Source organism: Bombus pyrosoma, linkage group LG4 (genome assembly GCF_014825855.1).
Source record: "Bombus pyrosoma isolate SC7728 linkage group LG4, ASM1482585v1, whole genome shotgun sequence".
NCBI classification, from domain to species: Eukaryota; Metazoa; Arthropoda; class Insecta; order Hymenoptera; family Apidae; genus Bombus; species Bombus pyrosoma.
Window position 1 is genome coordinate 12,586,892 of NC_057773.1, and position 25,582 is coordinate 12,612,473.

A 25,582-nucleotide genomic window follows, 5' to 3' on the forward strand; every position below is an offset into this window, starting at 1 on the left:
TAATATTTTTCTGTCATTAAAGATTGGATAATAATATTTCACACGATAACTCATTATAATAAAATATTTCATTCTTTCGCGAACAAATCACGAATGAATCCACCCCTTACAAACAAGAGCCATTACAATCGAAATTATCCTCGGGATGCTCATAGAGCCTCCTTACGTAACTTCCGGCGAGACTGTTGTGCGTGGACGTCCAAATTCTCCAGTGCAAACTGCGAAACTTTTAATCGATACTCGAAGGCATTGTGCGCTAAGGAGATCGTGAATCGTCGGAATTAATCGGGGCCGGCACAGTTTGGAGATAGTTTGGTCGAATTCATTTCATCCGGTACATTCGACCGCGGCGAACGTATTTGAATTTATTTAGCCGGAAACTCGTAGCAGGAAGTTGAAAACGCGGCGGTCGGAATAATGCTGACGTCCACTGCACTCTTGATTTTTGTTGATTTCCTTTGTCGAAACTACGTCGAATCATACATGACACAGTAATTTCTTTTTTCAATTCCAAACGTAAAGAGCAAAATTTTTGTCAAAAATACAGGGATTGTAATGGATATTCGACGTTTGATCGAAAAAGAGGTTTAATTCATACTATTACTATGTAGTAATAGTTACATATACCGATTTTAAGATATCGTTACGTAAGTAATGTTAACTGCGCTTTCTGTAAGCTTTCCAATTTCGTTAGCCGAATACGTGATTAACAATTCGTTGCAAGGTGACACAAATAAGCGGAAATTTCACGAAAATTCTTAACAAATTGCAGCATTCGATACATTTTTCCGTACATTTTCAGTGTATGGAATGGATTAACGTGGCCTCTGGTAGCTCGTATATCAAATATTCATTCCTTATGTCTTCGTCTATCTATTCTCAAACGTTCTTTACGTTACAAAGTCCTATTATTGCCACGATATTAATAAACAAGACAAAGCGCATTGATTTCTTCATTCCGAGTCCACGATACGTACAAGGAAACCAATCTGCGTAAGTGGTTGCACACATCAATGGTTCGAAGTAAGTCGTAATCGAGAATCGCGATGGAAACGGGAGATCGTACAAGATCCATGCCTCGTCCGAGGCACACGACGTTGATCATAACTGAGAAATCCATCGAGGCGTCTCGTAAATCCGGTATCGCGGTATTCTCGAGCCTCGGGGCTTTCCACGTCATCCTGATATTCCAACATTCCTATTCTCGTCCTGCGTACAGACGAGTTTCCCAAGTTTCGCCGTGTGGACGTCGAACCGAGCTCCAACGATTCCCCAGTACACTTGTCGAATGATTGTCCTTATAATATTCGTGACGATAGGCGCGACGAATAGATACACGGAATTTATATTATTCGAACGTCATTTTAAATAATACCAAATGGAATATCGAACATTATCATTACATATAAAATTAGTTATATGCATTAAATAAAATTATTCGTTCTCTATTTAATTGCCAATTAAAACAGAAAGTTATTTATTAATAGTTGCATTTTAAACAGGATGGATATTTTTGAAGATGTATATTGACTAATTTGATATTAATAGTTGATACCACCGTACGAGATGATATTGTTTGTTAACAATGTAAATATATATATATTCAAAATTCAGGAAATTTTACTTTAAAATTAAAGCATATTAATATTAATCGTTTAAATTGTATGATAATTGCATTGAGTATGCATTTTTCTTTCATCCATCAGTGCAGTTCATGTGTAAAAATGTACAACGTGAGATTAAATTGAATTTTGTATGGAAACAAGGATCTCAATATTCTACCTAGTTATACAATGGCGAAATCAACGTGAACGTCATCGCAACTTGCTTATGTGATTGAAAATCAACGATGTTTTACGGTAACTTTGGCGTTTCAGTCGTTGCGACTTCATTAAAAATTTAATTGAAATTTCTCGTTTTTGATTCGTTGTCATTAAAATGCAACGCAACGACTACCGTAACGGTTGCAATTATCTCTCGTTTCGTTAAATATGTATATCACGATTATATTTAACAAATATATACGATTAATAAAACAGTTCGCGTTCAACATCTGTTTGCCCAATAAACTTGAGGGTAAAGTTAGAACATTTAATCAGCATAATCAAATGTAATGGTCTAAATTAATAAATTATCATACAAATCTACAGGGCAAAGAATTAATATCAAAACTGACACGCAAAAGAAAAACCGAAGTTCATCTGTTAAAAATCATGTAACCTTTTTTTTTTAAGTTTTGCAATTAAAAAATTACTATTAATGGCAAGTATTAAGTTTATTCAATATTACTGGCAAAAAAGATTACTGAAATTATTATACTCTACTCGTAGTACAACGAGCATAAATGGAGGACACGTAAGAACAAAACGCACATAAATATTCTCATTCTTATCTTCGATCGATTAACAAAAATTCGAAAAAATTATTCGGTGGTAGCATGAAATTATCTGCAGCCCTTGTTCGTTTCGTACAAAGTGTTGTAGGATCCACAAAAGGTAGAAAAGGAAGCGTTCGCGCTAAATAAAGGCACGAAGAAAGTTTTTACCTTAGAACCACACGGTTCCGGAGTGTTGTAAAGAAAACGATGGCCTCCCGCAAGCTAGACCTTATCAAAGGCTTTGTAGCGATTAATTTATCGCGTCTCTCTCCACTTTCTGTATAAAAGCTAATTTAATTTCCATATTTGCATCCGCCTACAAGTATTCGCAACTTCCATAAATATTCTTATTGGACAGTAAAAAGTATCATTACTGGGTCTTCTTGAACGGTGTTACTGACATTAAAAAGGAAGAAAATACGTCTTCTATTTGGCATTTATAATTCATTTTTTCTACGGACATTCATCTTTTATGTAATCGAATAACCATTTTCTAATTCTTCAGACAGACAATCTATGAATACTCAATGTTCACGAATCTTACGTTTTCTGTTATTAATTTTTCGGTTTCGACGGAATTACGAAATTACTTGTTCAGTTCGCTCGATTTCAACCGTATTGTTCTTTTTTTTTTTTTTTTATTTCAACCAAGCGAACATCGAGTACACCGTTTTTAAGTAGTTTCACCTATTTTTTCCAATGGATGGTTCGCTTTAATTGTTGAAGGGGATGAACAATGCTGTGGCGTAATGAGCGATACAGATGCTCACTCGAGGTTGTACGCCTTCGACGTTGAGTTCTTCCTGGAAGTAATTGCACTCAGTGTTCGACGCTGAGTCAACTTCTGTGTTCTCTGTACGATGCACAACAATTGGGGAAAATACTCGCAATTAATTTTCGGTGAATTCAGAGCAAAGTAACTTTAAACGTCAACGCGCTTTCTCGTATGACATACGAACGTATTCCTTTTCCCTAGAAATCTCTTAAATTCAAGGATCTTAGTTCATCTTAGATCAACGATAAATTCACACGTCCTATAAAAAAACAGTTTCGATTTAACAAGGATTTTCAACTTGTCACGATATTTTCTCCACTTTCTAAAGAGATTATTACACAAATTAGAAACATGGAGATTAAAGAAAACTAATATTTCTTCTTTTTTTTTCTTATGCTTTTAACGTCGCGTCGATTGCAAGATCATTAGAGCGACGATGTTGAGTTTGGCTAAGGTTTATTTTTGAAAATAAAATTTTATTGACAAATGTTTCGTTCTCCGCGATAGCATAATGAAGCGATAAAAATATAACAATTGTACCATTTCCACAAAGTAGACTTCAATAAACTTAAAATACCTGAACATGCATGATGTTCCCTGATCCTTTTTTCACGTCCTTGTTCCACGAGGCCCGAAGCAAAGAATTTGTTTCATCCTTTCGTGCCACGCTGCAGAGTGCATCCTCTGTTTATTTTCAAGTTTCCGGGATGCAGAAAGGAATACAGTGGCTTAGAGGAACGGAGCTATTTCGAAGATACTTTCCGGCACGCACGAACCTCGTAAATCCGTGAAATCCAAGGGCGAGCGGCAGAATTAATAATAAAAGGGGTGGCGGGTGGCCGGTCGAAAAATTCGTCGCTTCACCAAGCACGTACACGGGTGCCACGATGAAAATCTAGTCACGTGAAAGTACACTGACGACTATTATGTACACTAGCGCTCAAAACTATCTCAACATTTTCTTATTTCTGGCAAAATATGATTTAAGTACGAAATTACCGAATTACAATAATTTTACTCTTTATAATCACTACACAGTTACACGCGAGATTCTCTGACGTTAAACTGAAGAAATTCATCTTCTATGAAATTCATCATACACGCTACCTACGTAGGTACTCCATTAGTAAACTGCGAATTTTTATGCATTTTTGTATTTTTATGAACATAATTAATGAAATGAAACCTATGTAAATAGAAATTTATTTCATCTACTATTTAACCTATGACCTTTTATGAATATAAGTACTATGTGTGTTATACAAAATATTTCGCAATTTCATTATCACTGTAATGAGATGCGAATATCATGATCATATTGATAAAATTTGAAACGAAGCTAAGAACGTAGGTAGATGTTAGAAGATACTTATTGCAAACATACATTTCGTTCTGTTACACTCATAAAAACTCTAAGATCCTTAATAGATGCACCTTGGTATGTTACCAACGAAACAATACATCGCGACCTCAAGATACCCACAGTCAAAGAAGAAATATCCAAATTCAGTAATGTAGTATCTTCAATGGAATATACTGTTATTATATGCTGATATTGGTGATTTATTTATAATGAATGGATTGTACAAATATAGACAGAAAAACGATTATTCATTAACATGAACTAATCGCAATAACACGCTACAATCTAGACAACTCTCGACACAACCGATCCAACGTTCTCTCTCACGCGAACCACACTCTCTCGACAACGCTAGCAATACTATACTCTACAACGCAACTCGCACTCTCTGACTTCTCGACTTATTCCCCCGACTTCCAAACTAAAACTGCCCTGCTCTCGCATCTCTTTTGTCCTTCCGTAGACCCACCACGCACGTGTTCCGCGACCGTTCGTGGCCAAGGTCACGTAGGCCCTTCTTACAAAACTATACGATTGAAGAACGCCTCGGCTCTCGCGACATTGTATGTGGTTTAAAAACGCCTCGGCTCTCGCGACATTGTATGTAGTTCACCCGCTAACTCCTAGGCCTTATGTCCGCGATACTACAGTAATAGATATAACATAAGAGTTAACAACCACAAAAACCCACTAGTTACTCAATTACTTGACACGACGGATCAGATCCGCGGGCTAAAGAGACATTACCCTTCAGATTTAAGCACTAGATTCAGAAGAATCAAACACACGATAAATATTTATTAAACACGACATAGTACCAGGCCAGAAGAATTTACTTATAATTCTCAGTGAGAATTGATTGTAAAATTCGTCGAAATAAAAAAGAAACACTCATAAAAAGATTATCGTCGTTAGTTCAGACAATATATAAAGCAATGTTATAAAATCCAATAGATATACCTGTAAGTCGTGTACCATTTTTGTGATAAAATAATATACGTAAGCTAGTTTTATTTCTTTCTCAATAATGTCATATTTATGCAACTTTTATCTATTATTTTATTATTTACTTTAATCCCGAATATATTTAAACTATATACGTTGTATCAGTTCTTGTAATAAATCGTGTTTTACAAAAAGTAGTAAAATAGCGAGAAGAATGTATTTCCTGAATATTTGAGTAAATAATTTATTCAGCAAACCAATTGCCTACAATAAACGTTACAACGTAAATGCTTTTGTTATCGGGTACGCGCACGTTTAAGCACAATACCGTATTGAGACATTGTACTAAAATATATTACTATTTATGTGAATAAACGAGAAAAAAAATGAAAGAAACTCGAAATATTGGATCTCGAGTACACACGTGGAAAAGAAAATACATTGGATGTGAGGTGCTTTATTATACGTGTTGGTTTGTTTAATAAAGAGACGAGTGATAAAATTGTAATAGTCGGTGTATATTAAAATCACTGTAAGTACAAGTACAGAGATAGTGTATTCGTCGCTCGCTCAATGCTACTGTTCAATTATACGCTCGCTACTCGACTATATAACTCGCTATAATGACTCGCTGTACAGACTCTCCTAGAGAGCACGTTCGTCTATTTTTATCGACCGGTGTTATCGTAAAAGGTTCAAATGTAACTCCGGTTGACGACCAAAACAACATTGGTATTCCAAGGCACAATAATACGTGTGCCGCTACAGATGTATATGAATAAAACACATAAAAAATTGTAATAGCATCGTTGTAAAAGAAATTATACAGCATTCAATTTCGTTGGTGTATTTTATTGGCAACATTGAATTATAACGTTGAACCGATTTTTCTGTCTATCGGAAGAGAACGAGTTTTTCATGCTATCTTGTACGTGTAACGTCATCCAAAAACCAGGAATCTGCCGACCTTAGAATATGTAGATAACACCTGGTCATGCGATAGCGATGAGAACAGACAGTAGCCGGATACCCACCCGTGGGATATGTGAATGATAGTGAGGAGGTAAAGATCCCAGTCCTTTAGTCAGCAAGTCAGTCTGTGTTTCGCTATTGAAGTGTAACACTGTCTTATTAATAAAGTACACGAACGGGCTCATTAGCCCCTTTTTTATAATACTTTGTTATTTATTACGTGACATACGACACGCATGAAATGATTTGATATTACTATACGTATATAGCATATATCCAAGATTAGAGAAAAATTCACCTACGAAAAATGTATTCCTATGCCGCGTTTGTGCACGCCAAAACAAGAACGTGCAAAAAAGATATGAAAGTTTTAAGCTCGACGAGACAAGTACGGCTCGTGGGATATCCGGTCCCTGGCGGTTTCTGCTTTGCTTTTACCAACATTCGTCTTTTCCCCTTCCTTTTGCTTAGAAGAAAATGATTTTTCGTGCTTAAAATACGTATGCCACGTTTATATTCAAAATAAGAAATTTTATCTCGTGTTTCCAACTTCGTATATTATCTTTATATACAGAGGTAGAAGTTTGTTGGTTTTAATTCTTAATACTTTAATTTTGTAATTACGTATAAATAGATGTATAATTTACTCGAGCAATAGGAACCAATTAATCCAGGCGAACTTCTATTATTAGTGTAAATGAATTCAACCATGTGAGTTTTGAGGCTTTCACAGCTTGAACTGTTCGAATTATTAATCGAGGCTTTAGAGTTTAAGCCGCGTCCGATTCTCGTATTTCAACGTTTCGCCAGCTGCAATTGCAATTGCAATTGCAATTAACTTCCAGGATAAACGAACATGGCTTAAATCCGTAAACCTCGATTAATAGTTGGAATTCAAGAATTTTTCCCTACCAGGTGAATAATTTTATCTATCAAGTTTCAAATAATAAATCTTTTTTTTTTATATATGCTTACAGTACGAATTTTAATTTATGCTCAATTAAATGAACTTGTCACAGGCTGAATTCATTTATTTGAACGTAATTTTCTATTATATAAACCATTCCTATTACGTGAAAAACGAATTACGTATACGCAGAATATAATGTGCGATCATAGTATGCTATTATAACGTGCAGAAAGTATATAAAATATCCAAAGTATAGTAGTATTCATAATACATAGCAAGCAAGATAAATCTCTGCTTAAATTTCATTTGTTAATCGTGTCCATAAAAATACAGATCTCCGTAAAAACCTGCAGTCAAGTAACAAAATTTCAAAATGCCTTATTCTATTAGGTTGTCCGAAAAGTGTCTTTCTTTTACAGACACGTCTTTTACAACGATGCATCTTTATACAAACATGAAACCTAATCTGTCGAACGTTGTGATCTTTATTTTGATAGAACAAAATGAATCATACGTAATTCGATGAAATAATATAAAACGCAGAAAGTTGTGAAAATTATTTTCTTATAAAACGAAAGAAATTTTTCGGACGACCTAATACCTGCAACACGTACAACGTATTCGTGAGATATCTCCAAATTTTCGAATACTTTCGCGAGCCCGTGTACTGTCGTGAGTTTCCACCATCTCTTTCGCCATAAATTCAATAACACACGTGATAGGAAAACCGCGCGGAATTGGCGGTTGCCAATACGCGCGAAATTTCAAACCGCGCAGCAGCGGTCAATCGAACGACCGAATTAATTGCCGGCTGGTTAATTGCTCGCGAGCATTTAGTCACGAGGGATGGCGATAGATTCAAGTATCGCATGGGTCGATCAGAATCCATTAAACGTCACCCAGACTCGGATCGAGTGAATAATTCAGCAGACACACGGAGAGGAAGTCCTTACTCGCAGTCGATTACGAAGAACGAAAGACTGTTTCTTTGTACGACCCAAACGCGATGTTCGAAATTCATTTTTATAATCCATCCGAGAGTCGTTTAATTACCGATGTTCCACGTTGTTAATTAAAATTATCGATTCCGCTTGTTCTTTTCTTGCAAAAGATAATTAAAGCTTCGATAATTTGGCCGTGGAGTGCATTCGTTTAAGAGTTACCGCGCGGATCTTGATTGGCTGGTCGAAAGATTGACTTTATATTCTTTTATGGAACGAGATTGTTCACGTCGGTGGAAACTTTGTGTATTATATTTTTATTATGTTGTGCACTTAATCCCGATAAATTGGATATGTGAATCCTGAAGGACGGTAGAACAAAATAGCACAGAAAATAAAATTTTAAGGATTTCACTTTTTCTGTAAAAAAAAACGGACTTATTTATTGAGATAAAAATATATTGCTAATATGATGAAAATATATTCTGTAAAATGTACGGAATGCAAAATATTGTATACCCATTGTAATATTTATTAAGTAAAACAAGTCTCTATCTAGATTCCATTTTTTCAATCGCGTTTATAAAGATATAAATTTGCACACGGAAAATATCTTGAATTAACAAAGATTATAAATGAAAAAATTGAAATTTCGAGCAAAGTCTGGCGATTTCGCGGTAACCCCTTATTAGATTTTACGAGTATACCAGGGAAATAGGATACTGAACTACTCAAGTATCATTAAGACGCATGAGAGTGCAGGCTAGTGGTACTTGCGAACACGGACGATGGGTGAATAGATTATTGAATAAGAAGTGCTTGCTCGAGGAGCGTCGATTCAGGAGTCGATACAGCTTCCTCGGAAAAGGATTATAGAAGGACGAGTCAGCCCTTTGATCTTCAAGTGCATCGTCAAAAAGAACCGTGTTTCAACCTTCATTTTGACCAATAGAGATCATGGTTCCAAGTGGGCTGCTAAATTTTTCTCTGCTCCCCTTGTAGTTCTTCTTCTGGTTCTAGAAAGTCTCGAGTTCAGATCAGAACTTTTTCCCTTCCACGGTCGCGTTATTTCAAAGCAAAATTCTCGAAATCTCGATTATATTATATGTAATATCGTGGACAATTTTTTCATCCTGTGAAATTGGGTACTTTAAAACGTTTAAAATAAGTATCAACGTTATTACTGTTCGTAACGTTCATGCTGTTGTTACGCTGCAGATATCCGTGTATCTATATGAAACTTCAGTGTGTAAAAATACACAGAGTGAATGCAACAATACATGAGTCTCCTCGGTATTTATTTTCAGGAAAAATTAATTCCACGTTATTGAACTTTTTGTTGTAAAATAAAGTAAAAATCGATTCTCGAATAAATATTGATCTAAAATGCGTTTTCTTCCTGAAACTGCAAATATAATAACTTTTTAAATTAATCCTGTTTTGAAACCCAACGACGTTATAAAAAATTGTACTGAATCGAAAAAGTCAGAGCTTAAAACTCGAACAGTCATATCGGTGGTTAAAGTAGATAATAGATGACGATGAATTTCAAACGATTAGGAACCAAAATCGTCGGATATAACGAGCAAAATGACGATCTACAGTTTTTGGTCAAAATCCATAGAATCTATGTTTGTTTGGCGAGGATATTGAAGAAACATCATATTGCTATTTTGAGAACAGTTCCCAATATTCCGATATCTGGGTAACTCATCGGATGGCGGGCTGAATTTCTATCTGGCAAATATTTATCTCGATCCTTTACGTTGGAATATTTCATGGACGCTACTTGATTGTAAGCACATCGATCCATCGAATGTAAACATTCATAACGAGGAATCTGATCGCACAAAGTGGAAGATCAGCGTGTGCTTTCGTTATTCGTAATAAATTGAAGTTGATGAAACATTATATATAGGCCAGTTTCTTGGAAATTAAATATTAAATTGATTAGTTACCTGGAAATTAAAATATATACGTTCGTACCGATATTAACATTTATTATTTCTTTGCTCTCGGTATCGCGTGTATTTTATTTTTACCTCTATAAATTACACATCAATGCATTTACTTTAATTTCATGTCATATTTTGCTTTCTAGGATGAAAAATATTTTTGTACGACGATTAATCTATGCAACAGGGTTGGACCAAAAGTCTTTACATATTTTAAATTATGATAAATTTCGATAGAAATCGGAGAAAAGAAAGAAGACAGGGAGCAATTATTTAAAAATTGTCCATTCAAACATGTAACCAAATGAGATTTGGTTCGTTTAGAGTAGAATTTGAGAAACGAAGAAATTTAAGTTTCGCTGTTCCAAGTATATCAATTTCTCGAAAAAATGAACCTGGTTTAGTCTGGTTCCCATGTACAAAATTAATACGAATACAATTAAAAAGACACAATTTTACTCATATCTATCTATTTTTTGTTTCAGGTGAGTAAAACGCATCCTCCCTCATTAAAGGTGAACGCAGTACTCTTAGATGTAAGTTCGTTAAATTATTGTTGAAAAATGTTTTCTATTTTCTATTTTCTATTAAATGTTTTCACATTTTACTTTGAAAATATCGATTTCTTTATGAACACATAGCGAATTAGGATTCTAGAATCCGAAAGTTTTAACGCGGCAAAAGACTATACCTAAATTTAGATTAGATAAATCTGCTGCCATTTCTACCAGATCAATACGAACTTACGAACGTGCGAGAACTAGCATACGCTAAACGTTCTTTCAAATCCGATTTTATCGAGAACGAAGCAACAAAAATTTCTTTCTATATTTTCAATTCGTTCTTTAACATAGACCCATCCCCTTGTCGTTAATACCATAATTGCGGGACACCCTGTACGAACAAATATAGTTAGACTCATAGTAATGGCATTATACGGTTGGAAATAGAGTCAGGTAACTGGCAGTAGGTGACACAAAATTCAAACTGAAAATTAGAGTTTAACAACCGTCTTGGAGCAAAGTTCGCGAGTCAGAATCCTGCAGGTGAACGCAAACAGTCGAAGTGCACTTAATCACCGCTTAACTAACATCTTCTGTGTGATGCATATCTCGTCGACACGGAAACAGAACGCATCGCTATGCTTGTGGCACAGTTGTACGGGAATAAGAACGATATAGCTGACAGTGTCGAAAGATGGTAGGATGCCATAAAGGAATGTGCTCCTTTGAGTTGGCTACCTCAACAGCTGCATCGAGTCTGGTGTCGTGATGACCTAGGCCCCCTGGGTACCGCTTTGAAGCCGGGTCATTATAATCGAGTGCGACTTAGTTAACGACATCAAACCTCGGTGTTTCGATGGTCTTCGTGAACCTCGAGGTGCGAATACCGGGTGTTCTAGTGGTATCGCAACGTGTAAGATTTATCGTGACGATAAAAAGTTACCAGACATGTAACGGAGTTTCTCTGTTAAAAAAATATACGTACTCATACTGGGAACAAAATTTTTTTTTAGGAATTACACGAGCCATGTTACGTGTAGTGGTTTCGAAACTGGCACGAAGCTCCTGCAGATTGTTTAGGTCGCGTTGTAGCTGTGTAGGCGAGCATACTTGATCTTTGGGATTATTTGCATCTTTGGAATTTATATTCCTTAGCCTGAGAACGCTGGTGCAGGTATTGTAAATTATAAGAAGGTATACAGATTATGCTTTGAGATCATAGAAATTGATAATTGATAATTCAAAAGTACTGTCGAAGATTTAACTGCTTCAAGTACGATTAAGTTAAAGTATCATTTAGTATCATTCGAATCTCTGTATACACAATGGTCAACAAGAAATAGATTTATATTATCTTAAACTCATGATATGTTTTAGCTGTGGCATTTGACGTCGAAACATATGCTTGATGTATGAAATAGATTCTTAACACTAAAGAGTCAAAAGCTGATTAAAGAAGAGTCATGAATGGACCGATCTACGTACCGATCCAAAGCTGATAGCAAACAAATCATTCAGCACCGTATATCGCATTCCTCACAAATCAACATCTGCGTACTTCATGGAAACCAACAGTCTCATTCATCAAACCCATCTTTCCGCCTCATCAGTGAATAAATTGATCCCCGTGTCATGTTTACACTCGCATCAGCAACGATACAAGCCAGAATTCTCTGCTCGAATCACCGTATCACTACCGCGAAAACCATTAACACCGATACCGATGGTTATCACTCTCCTTGACGTGGTCGTCAAAGCGGCCATTGTAAGCATAGCGGAAGTGCACGGTGCCCAGTAAATCGTCGTTCAAAATGATCGTCGACCGGGATTGATCGAAAACTCGGATCGTACAACTTCCAACACACGCTTTCGCGTTACTTCGTGGCGTATAATGACGAAACATTCTCCTCTACTCTGATCAAAGAGCGGCTAGTGTCGGAATTCCTTCTTGTCATCGATATATGAGGAGTTGCTCAAACATAACGTCACACCATGCGAACATATTTTCCAATGGAATGATATAAGTCCTTATACAGTACTGTTCGCCCGAGTGTTCATTGAAAGAACCAAAATGTGCTCGCTAAATGAACTAAACACGACCAACAAAGACGTGCGTTCACATCTATTTTATAACTTGATCATACGATGACTGAGATTTATTCTAAAAAATTTATATGAATATATTATGCGTGTTATATGAAACTTGTTGAAATTTCAGTAGCGCTGCAATGAGATACGACTAATAATTGTATCAGTTATATCGATCAAATTTGAAACCATTCTGAAAATGTGTTTATATATTTACTTTAAATTTATGTTTAGTAAAAAATGATTATATTACTGTTACAACATTAACGTTCTCATTGCAAGATGAGTTTCTATCTTTTATTCTTTTTATTTATTTTCTTATGAAATTCAACGGCAAAAACCAGGCTGAGAAATTTGAATATTTATTAGAAGAAAGCTTGCTACAAAAGATGGAGGTGACAATTAAATGTCGCTAAATAAATGTAAAAGATAAGGATGCTAAACGACTCGTTGATTATTTGGAAGCAACGTAAGAAACACGAAGTTCTTTGACAAATTTGTATTGTGAGACCGGAAATTCACGATACATTTGTTGCGAATCGCGATGAAAGACTGCGTGTACTTCGGTATTCATCTTCCCAAGCATTCTGATGGTTCGGCTCGATGATTCTAAATAATGGCCGCCTTACCAGCGCGGTCTGCAATTTCCTGACGACCTCGTAATCTATATGCTATTGTAACAATGCCAAAAAAAGACAAAATTGCGGAGCTCACCGTCTCTTTCGTGAATCGATTTTAGAGAAGAAACCGTGCTTTCAGTGCGTGAACTTTGCTTCCCTTTGACACAAATATCATAGAGCGCTTGGAATACAAAAGTGCAAACATGATAGTCTGTTCGATGATATGAACATCGTACGTCATTTACGTTTATGTGAAACATTCCATGGACAAATAATTTATATACATTGGCATACGAAAACATTTGTACACTTAGCAGACCGAACTCTTAAGTTTATGTATATTGTGTGTGTTGAAACATTTTGAAAATTCATTAACACTGTTACAAGGCACGATTATTTTTCATCCGATATATTAGTAAAATTTGAAACCAATCGGAAAATTTGTATATTGGATTATTCGAAAAAGTTCGGTGCATTGTTGTTTTGAATTTTGTATGACGAGAAGCATTTCTTAAAGAACATGATCATTTCTAACGTAATACAAGGAAACTGCTATCTCGCCATTGGTGGTTATCTTTCTCAACTTTCATCGGCTATATTTCCATAACGCATTTAGTAGAACGACGTATTTAACAAGAAAGAACGTTTTAAACAAACTCTCGTCTCGTATTCCTGGTTATCTTCTGCATCGTAACACGTCTGCTTCCATGTAATCTGTTACAAAGTTTGATCGTAATAGCTGCAAAACCGCCTGTAAAACGTTGCAAATCGAAGCCACGGCGTAGAAGCTCGGTGTATTGTATTCCCACGCAATACGCCCTATTAAATACCGAAATACGCACCGTAACAAGTGCCATTATCCGTTTTACGTCTTATTTTAGCGAGCGCGCTTTTATTACCTGGCTGCACCAAGGAAGCTTAGAGAAAAAGAATTTATTATCACCAGCCGTTTTTATTACATCATGCTTTAGTACCGCCTACGGAAAAAGATATAATTACCTGGTTTATATGCCATTTTCTGGTACCAGTCTGCTCGAATAACCGTACGTATGTGCATATGGTTCACGTATGTGCAGTATACATACATTTACAGTCAGTTACAAAACTCTGCATACATTTACATGCACCTATAGAAGTTTGTATATCTGACTGACCAAAAGGACTAAAAACTTGACTCGTGTACTTTGTCGCAAAATTATTGACAGTTAGGTATCGATATAATTATTATTAATACGTTTCGAGATATAATTTAAAAGATTAGATATTTAATTCAGAAAAATCTTGGAATAAAATTACATCGTACGTTTTATATGAAACATTTTGTAACATTTTGAACTAACAAAGTACCTGTCTATTATACTGCTGATAAACAGTGAATGTCTTTCACCTAAGTTGATGTTTTAGTTCGTTGTTCCCATTAGCAGATTGCTGACGATAAGCAATCTTCGTTCCTACTACTACCCACTTATTTCAGGCCACTAACTAAGCAAACAATGCCAACTAATTAAGAATTCGACATCGATGCAATACAGATTGTTCGACGAAATGCCTTGAGAAACGTGAGGTTCCTCGCAGTCTCGAACAAATTGAACATTGCGGTACAGCATACTCGTCAACTTCTGGTTTATCATAAAATATAGAAGATGTTTCTTCCATTTTGAATTCGTTAATATTATTTACCTTTATCGATACAGAAGATCGTGTCAGAAGAAAATTGCTTGTTTCTGAACGATTCATGGCGTTTTACGCTCAATATCATTTTTCTCAGTTATCGTACGATAAATGTTACGAGATTAAAGTTAAAATAGATGTCATTTAAATTAACTGTTATCAGCTATTACTTTGTCAATGTAATTGTCCACTTTAGATAACATTAATCGAAGCAGTTTTTTCAACACCATAGAAGAATGTTCCTGTTTGGATTGTATCTAGAAAATGAGTAACTCGGAGTAATCGAGCAGTTCCATAATATTTGACATTTACCAACGATATATTTTCTATTAAATACACATTGCTGTATAAAACTGAATTATATCAAAAGAGAGAACTAAAACATTGATATAATTTTCTCGAAGAAATTTAATTTTCAAAATAACTTTATAATTAAAATTTACATTACTAGAACTAATGAAAATATCTGTAATCGTCGTTCGTTATTCGATGACAGTTTCATTCGAACGAGGTAGGAATGCCTACGATCGAAATTATAAAACGGGAAATTCTTTTGTCTCGCGTTTCCAGAAACTAACGCAGACTTCCTCGTTTCTCGTCTACGATATCTTCGCCGTACCTATCGTATCTCTTCTCTTCGACTATTTTATTAAAAGCACTCGTTTCTGAATAATTTCGCTCTGTTTTTCCAGTTCTCTTCTTTCTCTAGAATGTCCCTTATTGCTTCTACGGTCCTATCGTCGCGGTCTTCCACGATATTGCTTGACGAATGTTCGATAAATTAATTCTCTTCAGCCAGAAGAGAAGCACGAAAAGATCGGACTTGAATCGAAAGAGAGTTGGTCGGAAGCGTCTGGATGAAACGGCCGAGATGTTTTCCCATTCGTTCTAGCGGCCGAACGTGCTTACCTACAAGGAAAATGTTATATCGCCGTCACGATATCTTGAATCGACGAAGAAGAGGAAGAACGAAGACAACTAGGATGGAAGTTCCAGCAACAAATAATTCCTTGATTTGTGCTCACCTATGTAAGAATGTTATTTACGATGTCGTAAATTACGGCGATTCGTTCCGGCAAGCAACTAGGAGAAACGCAACGTCCAGATTAATATAGAACGATTGAATGGAACGATCGAACAAACCGTATTGGATCGCATTCAATCGGATCGCGCGCAGGACGATTGAAAACTGAATATTAATGCATCGCTCTGCTTTATCGAGCAGAAATATTTTCTCCGCCCCTCTTCTTTTTTCTTCCTTTTCTTCGTGCTCGTGTACTTACGTACGTGTCGTGTACCACGACGAAAAATGATCCTCTGTCCTGTCGTGGCGACTCTCACGACGCGCAGAATATATTTTCCTGCTCTTTTATTTTTGGCTTACTTCGCTCCGTGAGGATTTAGTGCGGATTCGAGAGTGAATTGTGAGAAGCATCGACTACGTCCCTTTATGGCATTGTCTGCAGCTTGTGATAACGCTGTATGGGAATTTTTGATAGATAGCTTCAATGCCCGGGACCTTATTAATATTTATCGACTACGGGAGAACAATAATTTTTATAAAATGGCTTTCCTTCAAAGGCACCTTTGTTGATGGTACCTTGGTTGACGCAGATATTATCTTGCGAGTCGCTTATTTAGAATTATTTTCAAAATTTACATTTATACTTACTTACAATGAAATTGTGAAACTTTCACGATTAATACTTTTTCGGATATGAAGTGTTTGTGGGAAATTTTCAAACGAACATCCTCCATACGTGTGTTTATATGGAGATGAAATGTTCAGAACGTTCATATCGACGACGTAATACAAGTTGAACGAGATCGACGAGGATTGCGCTGTTCTCTGTAACTAATTATCAAAAATTCTTTTTCAATCTCTTCGAATAAATGCAATATTTAAAGTACACGGCTCAGATCTTTAAAGAATTGTTTAAAAGCTTCTTCAAAAATCTTGAATTTGCGAAACTTGATTTTATTTCTTAATTCGTATCGCATGTCTAACACATAGATAATATTTCGTGTCGCCGATCGCGTGTCGGATATAACTTCTCATACCGACAGTGTGCTTGTTGCGAATGTTTCACGAAAATACGATCGAATGGAATGTAAAGTGGAATCGAACTGGTATTTTAAGCTTCTTTTAGTAAAGTAAGTTTATTCTTTTTGGCGAAGAGAAAAATAGGATCGAAGCAAGGGGAAAAACACACGCGGAACAAAGATGAATGACAAAGAACCCAACAAACTTCGAATTGAAATTGCAAACACATCTACTCTATACGTTTACTCGTAGCATCGGTTGCGTAATTCAAAGCCCAAATCTGAACAATGGAAAGCTGCTTAAATGAAAACGTTTTCCCGTGGCCGTAGTAAATTTGTAATAAGAGGCATCATTATGCCAGCGATTCTTTCTCTCGTGCAGGCGATAGCTCTTTTTCACGAATCCCATTGTATAAATGTTGCTACGGTTGAGTTCGATTCAAACATGGGCATTTTTAATTCCTCTAACCTTTTGTTTCGTCTTGATAATGTCGAATTCTTTTTATTTTCGTTGTAGCGAAAAATTTCACATTTTTGAATTGAAAAAAAAAAAATGAAAATTCAATTAAAAAGAACCGTGTGTTGCAAAAATGTTACCTTCCTAATAAAGAAATAATATGAATGAAAAGATGCCCATTTTTATCTTCTATTTTCTATTTTTCTAACAAATTTGTTGCTTAGCAACGGAAAGAAGAATATAGAATTTGGTTTAGAAAATTATGAACTTATTTTTACGGTAATCAAACTACAATTTTCATTCTCAGATATGCTATACTGATCAAAAAGTTTTTCTATCGAAAAAGATGAATTCAGCGATTGATAGTTCTCTACGTAACACTTATTCCATCAATCTGGGACAGACGAATCATTCAGGGTACACAACGAAGAACGCGTAGAGATTTCAAATATTTCTCAATTTCGTAGGTTAATTATCATATCACGCGCGACGTTGTTCTAACTTTACAAAAAACGTGTACAGGGTATCGCATATTATCAAAGAATAAATTACATTATATCGTTTCACCTGCCTGTACGCATACTCGATACCTGGGAAATTCCAATGAGACGGTAATCGTACTAGTTTCGTATTCATACGAGACAAAAAAGAAATGCATTTCGCATTCCGTGCTTTTTTCAGGCCGATCGATCGATCTCTTGACAAACAAACGTTTCAAAAGAGAAAAGATAGAAAAAATATAGGTAGAGGGGTAGTAAAAGCTGGTCAAACATTTTACCGTAGGTTCCACCATTTCCTCGAATTCGAACGCCCATATTTTTTCGTGCCGGTCAGCATCCTCTGCACCTGTCCTATAGACGATTTCGGCTTTTCATCGAAAGTCGCGTGACCCGTGAGGCTTTTTTCGCGTAGCTTGGCGGAAAAGAGAGCGCGGGGCCACGCACGAGAGCAGTCTCTCTGATCTCCGGTGAAATCAAGGCTCGTCGATCAAAGCTCGTCCTACATAACGCCGGCGAAGACCAAATTTTCAGTTTCGCGGACAAAAGGAGTCATCGACGTTGAAAATCGAAATAGATCAAAGTTATTGCCGGTCACTGTCTGCTTTTTTCATTGTTTCCTCCCTCCTTCTCCCTTTTCTTTGTTTTTCTTTTTTCTGTTCCCCTTCTCTTTCACATTCGATTCGCTGATCTCGCTTTGTCGATGAAAGTTCGCTCGCCCAGAATCCCGCACGAATTTTTCCTCCGTGATATCGCCGAGTGCTTGTTAGAGGTTAAAGTCCATTTAATTTGATGAAATTTTTGCTTACCGTAAATCGATCGGTTGTGCTCGGCAACAACCGAAGCAAGAGAATTTGGAAATTTCTTCACTTTGTATCTCTGCTTCACGTTTACGATGAGAATTTTATCTCTTGTTGTTCTACGATTAAAAAAGAGACTCGATTTGTCTCGTCGTCGATAGTTTCGGCGTAAATGTGTATAAAAGTCGCAAGATATTTATGAAACAATTAGAATACAGGTCGAATAATCATCTTGAACGCATGACGTAATAAATAATTGTTGGTCGCTTTCGTAGCTCGTATACAACGACGTAAACAGAGATCGTGTTGAAAATAAATCTGAAAAGACAGAAAATACTATTTTGATAATCACGATCGACCACGATCGCGAGCTTCTATTCCTGTCAAGGTTTGAATCCACGACTGGCATCGTGTTTCTCTGCGATTTTTCATTCCGTGACCCAAGTGGCGTCATTAAATCGAAATACGCGAAATGTACGTCTCAAATATAGAGCGAATACATCTCGTACTGATATCGATTGACCTTTTTTCCCAAAATATCTCGTGCACCGTTGCTAGACGCAGTTACGAATGGACAGAGATCAAAGTTAATCTTGCGCCGTAGTTCTACGACTACGACCCACTTCTCTTCCAAGTTCGTTTCGTTTTCCGTTTAGGTTCTACTTCCCTGTAATATCTTAGGACTTACGATTTTTCCACGCTCTATGCTTCCCAGGATTTTCTGATCAAGATAATTGTCAGGTTTTGTTTATGCGTATTCCTCTCAGAAAACATCTTTTTGATGTTAGAAACAGGAAACTTGTAACGTTGAAACAATGTAACGCCGATGTATGATAAATAAGAAGCATCCGGATACTTCGAAGGAAATTAATAGAAAATCGTAAACTGGAGATTTTGGGTCTATAACTTTTGAATTTCTAATGAAAATGGTAAAAAATACTTTCACAGTCGACGTAAAATAAGAAAGTTATACGATAATTCGAAAAATCTATTTCTCAGTACAACGATGAAACCTCCGTTTCTTTTGATCCTATCCCACGCGATGGACAACGTGATATATGTAGTTTTTAGTCTGAGTACGTAATTTAAATGACTATAGTAACGTTAATAACCACGCGCAACACGTTCAGCGCATATCGACGAACTTCATCTTCGCCAAAGCGAGTTACGCCGTGTCTTTCGTGACAATATGCGCAATTTATCTTCGTTAATGCAGTTTCCAACTAAAGCAGCGATATTTCGCTGTTTCACAGCTTTCTAAATTTTATTAAGCACGCCACAAAATTAAGAAGACTCCGCGATATAATCGAAGGTTCGCTTTTAAATGTTGACGAGTAACGACGATCTATATAAATTCCGTGCAAGCGGGCTGCAGTGAAATAAACAATTTAAAAGCAGCCTTAGGCGATACTACTTCAACCTGCGCATTCGCAGTACCAAAATAGACGAGTAATACAATGGTTCCCGAAGGAGTGCGCGACTGTACCTCGTAGCACGGTTTCCAGAATTTATGGTAACGTTTGAAATCGTAATGCTTAAAACAGTGGCACGAAACGAACAATTTAATACGCGAACTTGTCGAGTAACAACAACAACAACCCAGTGCACTTTCGACGATAGATAACGATGAATTGGGTTGGTGAAACATTTACAATACTCTACTCGAGATCGCTTGATCTATGACGATCCACTTGTGGAACGACGTGCAGCGTTCCAGATATTCTTGATAACGGAGTAAATTCAGGAGAAAATATACAGTGGCTCGTGAAAGTATTATAGAACGCTTAGCAAAAAGACTATTGCTTACTGCAAAAGTGTTATGGATGCGTTGTACGAATTTTGTTGAAAATTGACATTGATGGAAAATTCATAGAAAGGTTCGAAAACATACGGAATATACACAGTATGGAAAAATATTATAATATTTAGTAAGTGAAACAATTCTCTATCTATGTATCTATATATCAGTCTTTTAATTATATTTGTTGAGAATTTTGGATCTTTGAAGCCGAAATAATGTTATGGGAACACAAAATTTACACTTTTAATTAATGTTTGAATAGTTATACATTTATTTAATGGACGATCCCTATTATATTTATCGATACATATCTGCACGCGTCTCAGCACTTTCTTCTTTACCCGACTGTTAACCGACGACCCTTCCAGATGCTTCTAACGACTGGACAGTTTACATCCATCTGTTTTTGAGACGCTGCGCACACTAATACTCGCATACAAGTATTCTTACTGCACGTTTAACCCAGTCCAGCACAGAAAATTATACGTATCTCAACAATATTCATAAGAATATGAATTTTAATTATGATCATAGAAGTATGAATTTTAATCGTATTGATAAAAATACGAATTTGCATAAATATTCTCAGTTTGTTTATTATATACCTATTTAAGATGCTTCCTCGCACTGTATATATACGTTCACGGTAAATATCTTGTAATTTTTAGCCAATTTTCGAAGCTTAAATCCGATCGTTTAAAGTCCCAGTCGTAGGGGAAATTAGCTGGGAATATTCTGGTCGGCGCGATCCGAGGGTGAGGTTCGTTCGAAAAACAGAAGGGGGGAAATGACGAAAAACAAAAACTAAGGGGTAAAATGCTTATTAAGAAGGGACCAAGGTTTTCCTGGGCTACAAAGAGGGTAACAGGTTCGTTCTTTTTCAATCTAACCAAGGTTGTGAAAAAGGGAAAGTACAATAGTAGGATGATTAGCTAGCGGTAAAGGCGGTACGACGTTGCTGTCGGAAATTAGGGTCTTCTGTGCAGCTCCGTTAATGGACACGTCAAATTGCTTGATATATTATCAAATCTTTAAAATCTCTCGAATGGTTCACTTCGGACAGACTTTTTGCTACAGCAATTACTGTTTCAAGAAAAGTACCTGCTGATAATTTGTACGGGATGATTATTTTGAATTTGTGAGGTAAAACGAAGTATTCTTCTTTAGCTGTTAAAACAGGAATGAAAAGAAATTGGTGAAAATTTATACGAAGATTTATGATCAAGTGATTAGAAAAATGTTATATTAGTAATATATTTTACAGGAACTTTCGAAAATTAGATGTTTGGTCTGTAAAATTATGGAAACGAATCCTTCACTGAGACTCTACCGTTTTATTAATCAAACCTAGCTGTATGCAAGTGAATTTCTCGAATAATTCCTACGAAATATGTGTTTAACGTGCAGAATGAAATACGTTATTCAATATATATGTATTTTATGAATTATCCATTTTAATTACCGTACGCTCGCGTTGTAAAGCAACGAAATTATTATACTTTCGGAAGTAGTACAATTTAGTTACGATTTATCGGTCTACGTATAAAATATTGTTGCCACGGAAATAAATCTGTTTCGTAGCTAAGAGGAGAGGATGCCTTAAACGTATGGATATAAACTGCTGATATAGCGATATTAAATTGTTACTTGTCACAGTTGATTTATTATTCAATATAGAACGCAATATCGTGATTTTATTCCATAATTCTCGCAACTAGGCGACGTTTAATTAACGTTAACGCTGTTCTATCACTTGAGTCGAGAAACTATCGCTACATTCATAATTTACAAGTCAGTTTCTATCTTTCTTACTTCGATTTTAAAATTCCTATTGGTCCTATAAAGTCTTTTCATCTTGTTATTATTATATTATTGTTGCAGAGCTTTTCGCGAAACTTCTCTTTCAGTTTCTCTGTAAAATAATACGTCAGACTTTTCCCTAGGAAAGGAACACCTACTACAATGATGCTTTACATGGCGTAAGTTTGTTATATCAGGATGTTTAATTAAATTTTAATTGTTCCATTTCACTTTTAATCTGTATATGTAATATTGATTGATATTTGTATCTTCAAAACCAGAGTTAATATGTAAAATGTTACTATGCAGTACATTTTTGCAGATTGCTAGTATTACGAATTTTATAATTTTTATATAATTTTATAATTTTAATATTATAGTACTTAGGAAATTTTGTCGAAAAGTATACGTTTCAATGAACGGTTATAAAGCAAAGTTTTACAGCGACGAATTTAATCGCCTGAACTTCAAATACGAAACGCTAATTTATTTTAACATAAAAGCATTTTAATAAATCGCTCGTGCAATCCAAGTAACTTGGGAATGGATTTACAACTTAGTTGCAGCGATGATAAAATTAGGTTAAACGTATACCGGAATGAAGACGAAACGCGGCAGAATTTGCATTCGATTTCGCCCTTAATCGCGGCGTTGTTTTAAACAAGTTGGATTTATTTCTCGCGAGTCGAAATCGTTCTTTGGCTAATCGCCGCTTTACGGAAGCCATTAGCTATCATTGCTCGTATCTTTTAAATCACCAGACCGATAAATGCGTCAAGCAGCGTGATAAATTACGTACGGGAGTGCCTGGCGGCATTCGAACCGCAATTTCCGAACCGTAGAAATCAGTCACTTTTAAGGACTATCGGTCATTTCGATACACGATGCATTGAAAATGAATAAGCCAGTTATTCAGACTTTTCGACATCGATGATTAATTTGGCAACTCGTGATTTTGATTCGCGATGCAATTTTCGACTCACGTAGCGTGAGGTCTAACCCGAAGAAGTTAAACTCTACTTATTGTTAGTGTAAAACAGAACGTCAGAAAGGAGATTCACGTTTTCTTAGAATTATTCGTAAGCTTTTTGTAAGTAAAAGTATATTTGCATACGAATGTGAGGATCGTGAGTTTGCGTCTTTCTTTGGAAACTTTTGAAAGGAAAGGAATTTTTCCTTAATTTTAAATATCGCAGAAACTTCTTATTCTACGATAGATTGTTTCTTGTCGTTTCTTGCTATTATGCTATTTAATTACATTTTATGACGCATATCACGTTCTAAATAATTTAACAAGTAAATATCATATTATGTTTATGGGTGAAATTAAAGAATAAATGAGAATACTTATATTCGAGTCTCAATCTCGTTTCAACAAACAGAAGGGGTTTTAACGATTTTAGAAATAAAATTACTACCAAAAATCACGTGTACGAACAACTTTGTACTTTACGAAAAAGATTGTTCTAATTATTTCGTATCACTTAGACCAAATACGATCATTAATTTCGTTAAAGCCTTCTGCTTCAGTGGAAATTAGCCTATGGTACGTTTCCACGGAGACGATAGGCAAATTTAAAGCCTCTCTTTTCACAAAGGTGGATTTTCTGATTCGCTTTAGAAGGTAACGAATTCGCTAATGAGCACTGTTCGTTTTAAAGTCGACTGTACGTATTTTCCACAAAGGGCAATATACGCATCTCTTTTCTTCATCCGCATATTTTAATGAAAACCTGCCTTGAACATCAAGCAGCTAATAAACCAACCAACTCAATCAGCTTCGCTCTACCATAATAATATGACTTGCATCCAACAGGAAAAAGATCGAATAAATTAAATGTTCCAGCGATATTTAGTAAGTAGAATTTTGATTACGCAGTTTGTTTCGTTAATTAAAAAGTTACAAACCTACAAGCTCAATCGTACTGTTTCCTATGTGCTCCCTATATTTATGAGCAGGGTGTAATTCATCAGAAACCTAACGTAGAATGCGATCCTTCTTTCACGGTGATTTACGGCAAAAATTCCAGCGTATCGCGAAAATTTCAGCCGTTGTTCTAATTACTCACAACAACGTCCAAACCACTTGGCCTTCCGTGAAACTTTCGCGAAACGCCCGGTGTCTCGTTTCGAGGATTAATTCGTCGAATGCCAACGGAGTGTTGTTGGCGTGTACACCGTCGTAAAGAAACGGAAAATGGCGAAAGAAGGAATGGAAAAACATGTCGACGGATTTGCATGAAGGATCCTTATTGCCAGTGGAACGTCGAGCTTTATTATCGCTGTTAAAGGCCAGCCACGCGGCTTCACCCAGCTAGCCATTACTCTGCTTGTCGTAGCAACAACCGAGAAACAATTTGAAATATGCAGTCGGTTAGTTAGCCTGACACAGCACGAGCTATCGGCGAGAAAATTGTCTCTAACAGGCCAATCTGTAGACTCCGTGCCGCGCTCGTCGTTGAAAAATGTGATCAACGACACGACGCAGAAACGAGATGATGATCATCGAAAACGTTGAATCAGAAACGATTCTTGTTTAGAATAGACTCGGAGTAAACATCATTAAGCTCTGATTTCGCTCCGAGCTTCCTCCATATCTTCTTTTCTCGGTAGTTGGAAATAAAGGACGAGGAAGAGGAAACGTGATTTTACATTAGTTTTCACACACGTACGTATCTGCTATTTCTAGAGATACACGGGATTTTAATTACGAATTGTAGGAAGCTTAAATTTGGAAATTGCATCTTTTGGGAAAGCAATATACACGAGAACACACGCCGCTGTCTAGTTTATTGTTCCAAATTCTTTTTGCACGAAAATAAATCATTGACTTTGACAACATGATTTTAGACAATCGTTCGATATATAGAAAGTCAGCTTCAACGATGTTAATCCTATTAATCGAGAAAGAGTCTGGTTTAATGTGGTCCACTTGGTACAGAATACTGTAACTTGGCTTGAAATTTTGTTTTACTAAGGAAACTCTTATTACGGAGTGTAGGAAGATTTTCATGACCGATTGTATGCACAATTTTTGCAGCAACTTAAAATAAAAGTTCAGAGT

General features: G+C 36.1%; 2 protein-coding genes across 4 annotated transcripts in view; both read left to right on the forward strand.

Moving 5' to 3' along the window:
* The window catches only part of LOC122566776, a 56,274-nt gene extending 52,314 nt beyond the window's left edge, over nucleotides 1-3,960 (forward strand). The window contains exon 3 of the mRNA XM_043724487.1: nucleotides 3,852-3,960. Coding sequence (XP_043580422.1) covers nucleotides 3,852-3,935 — 84 coding nt within the window. The 3' untranslated portion in view covers nucleotides 3,936-3,960. The remainder of the gene's footprint in view (nucleotides 1-3,851) is intronic.
* The window catches only part of LOC122566773, a 642,331-nt gene that overhangs the window by 458,439 nt on the left and 158,310 nt on the right, over nucleotides 1-25,582 (forward strand). The gene's annotated exons all lie outside the window — the stretch shown is intronic.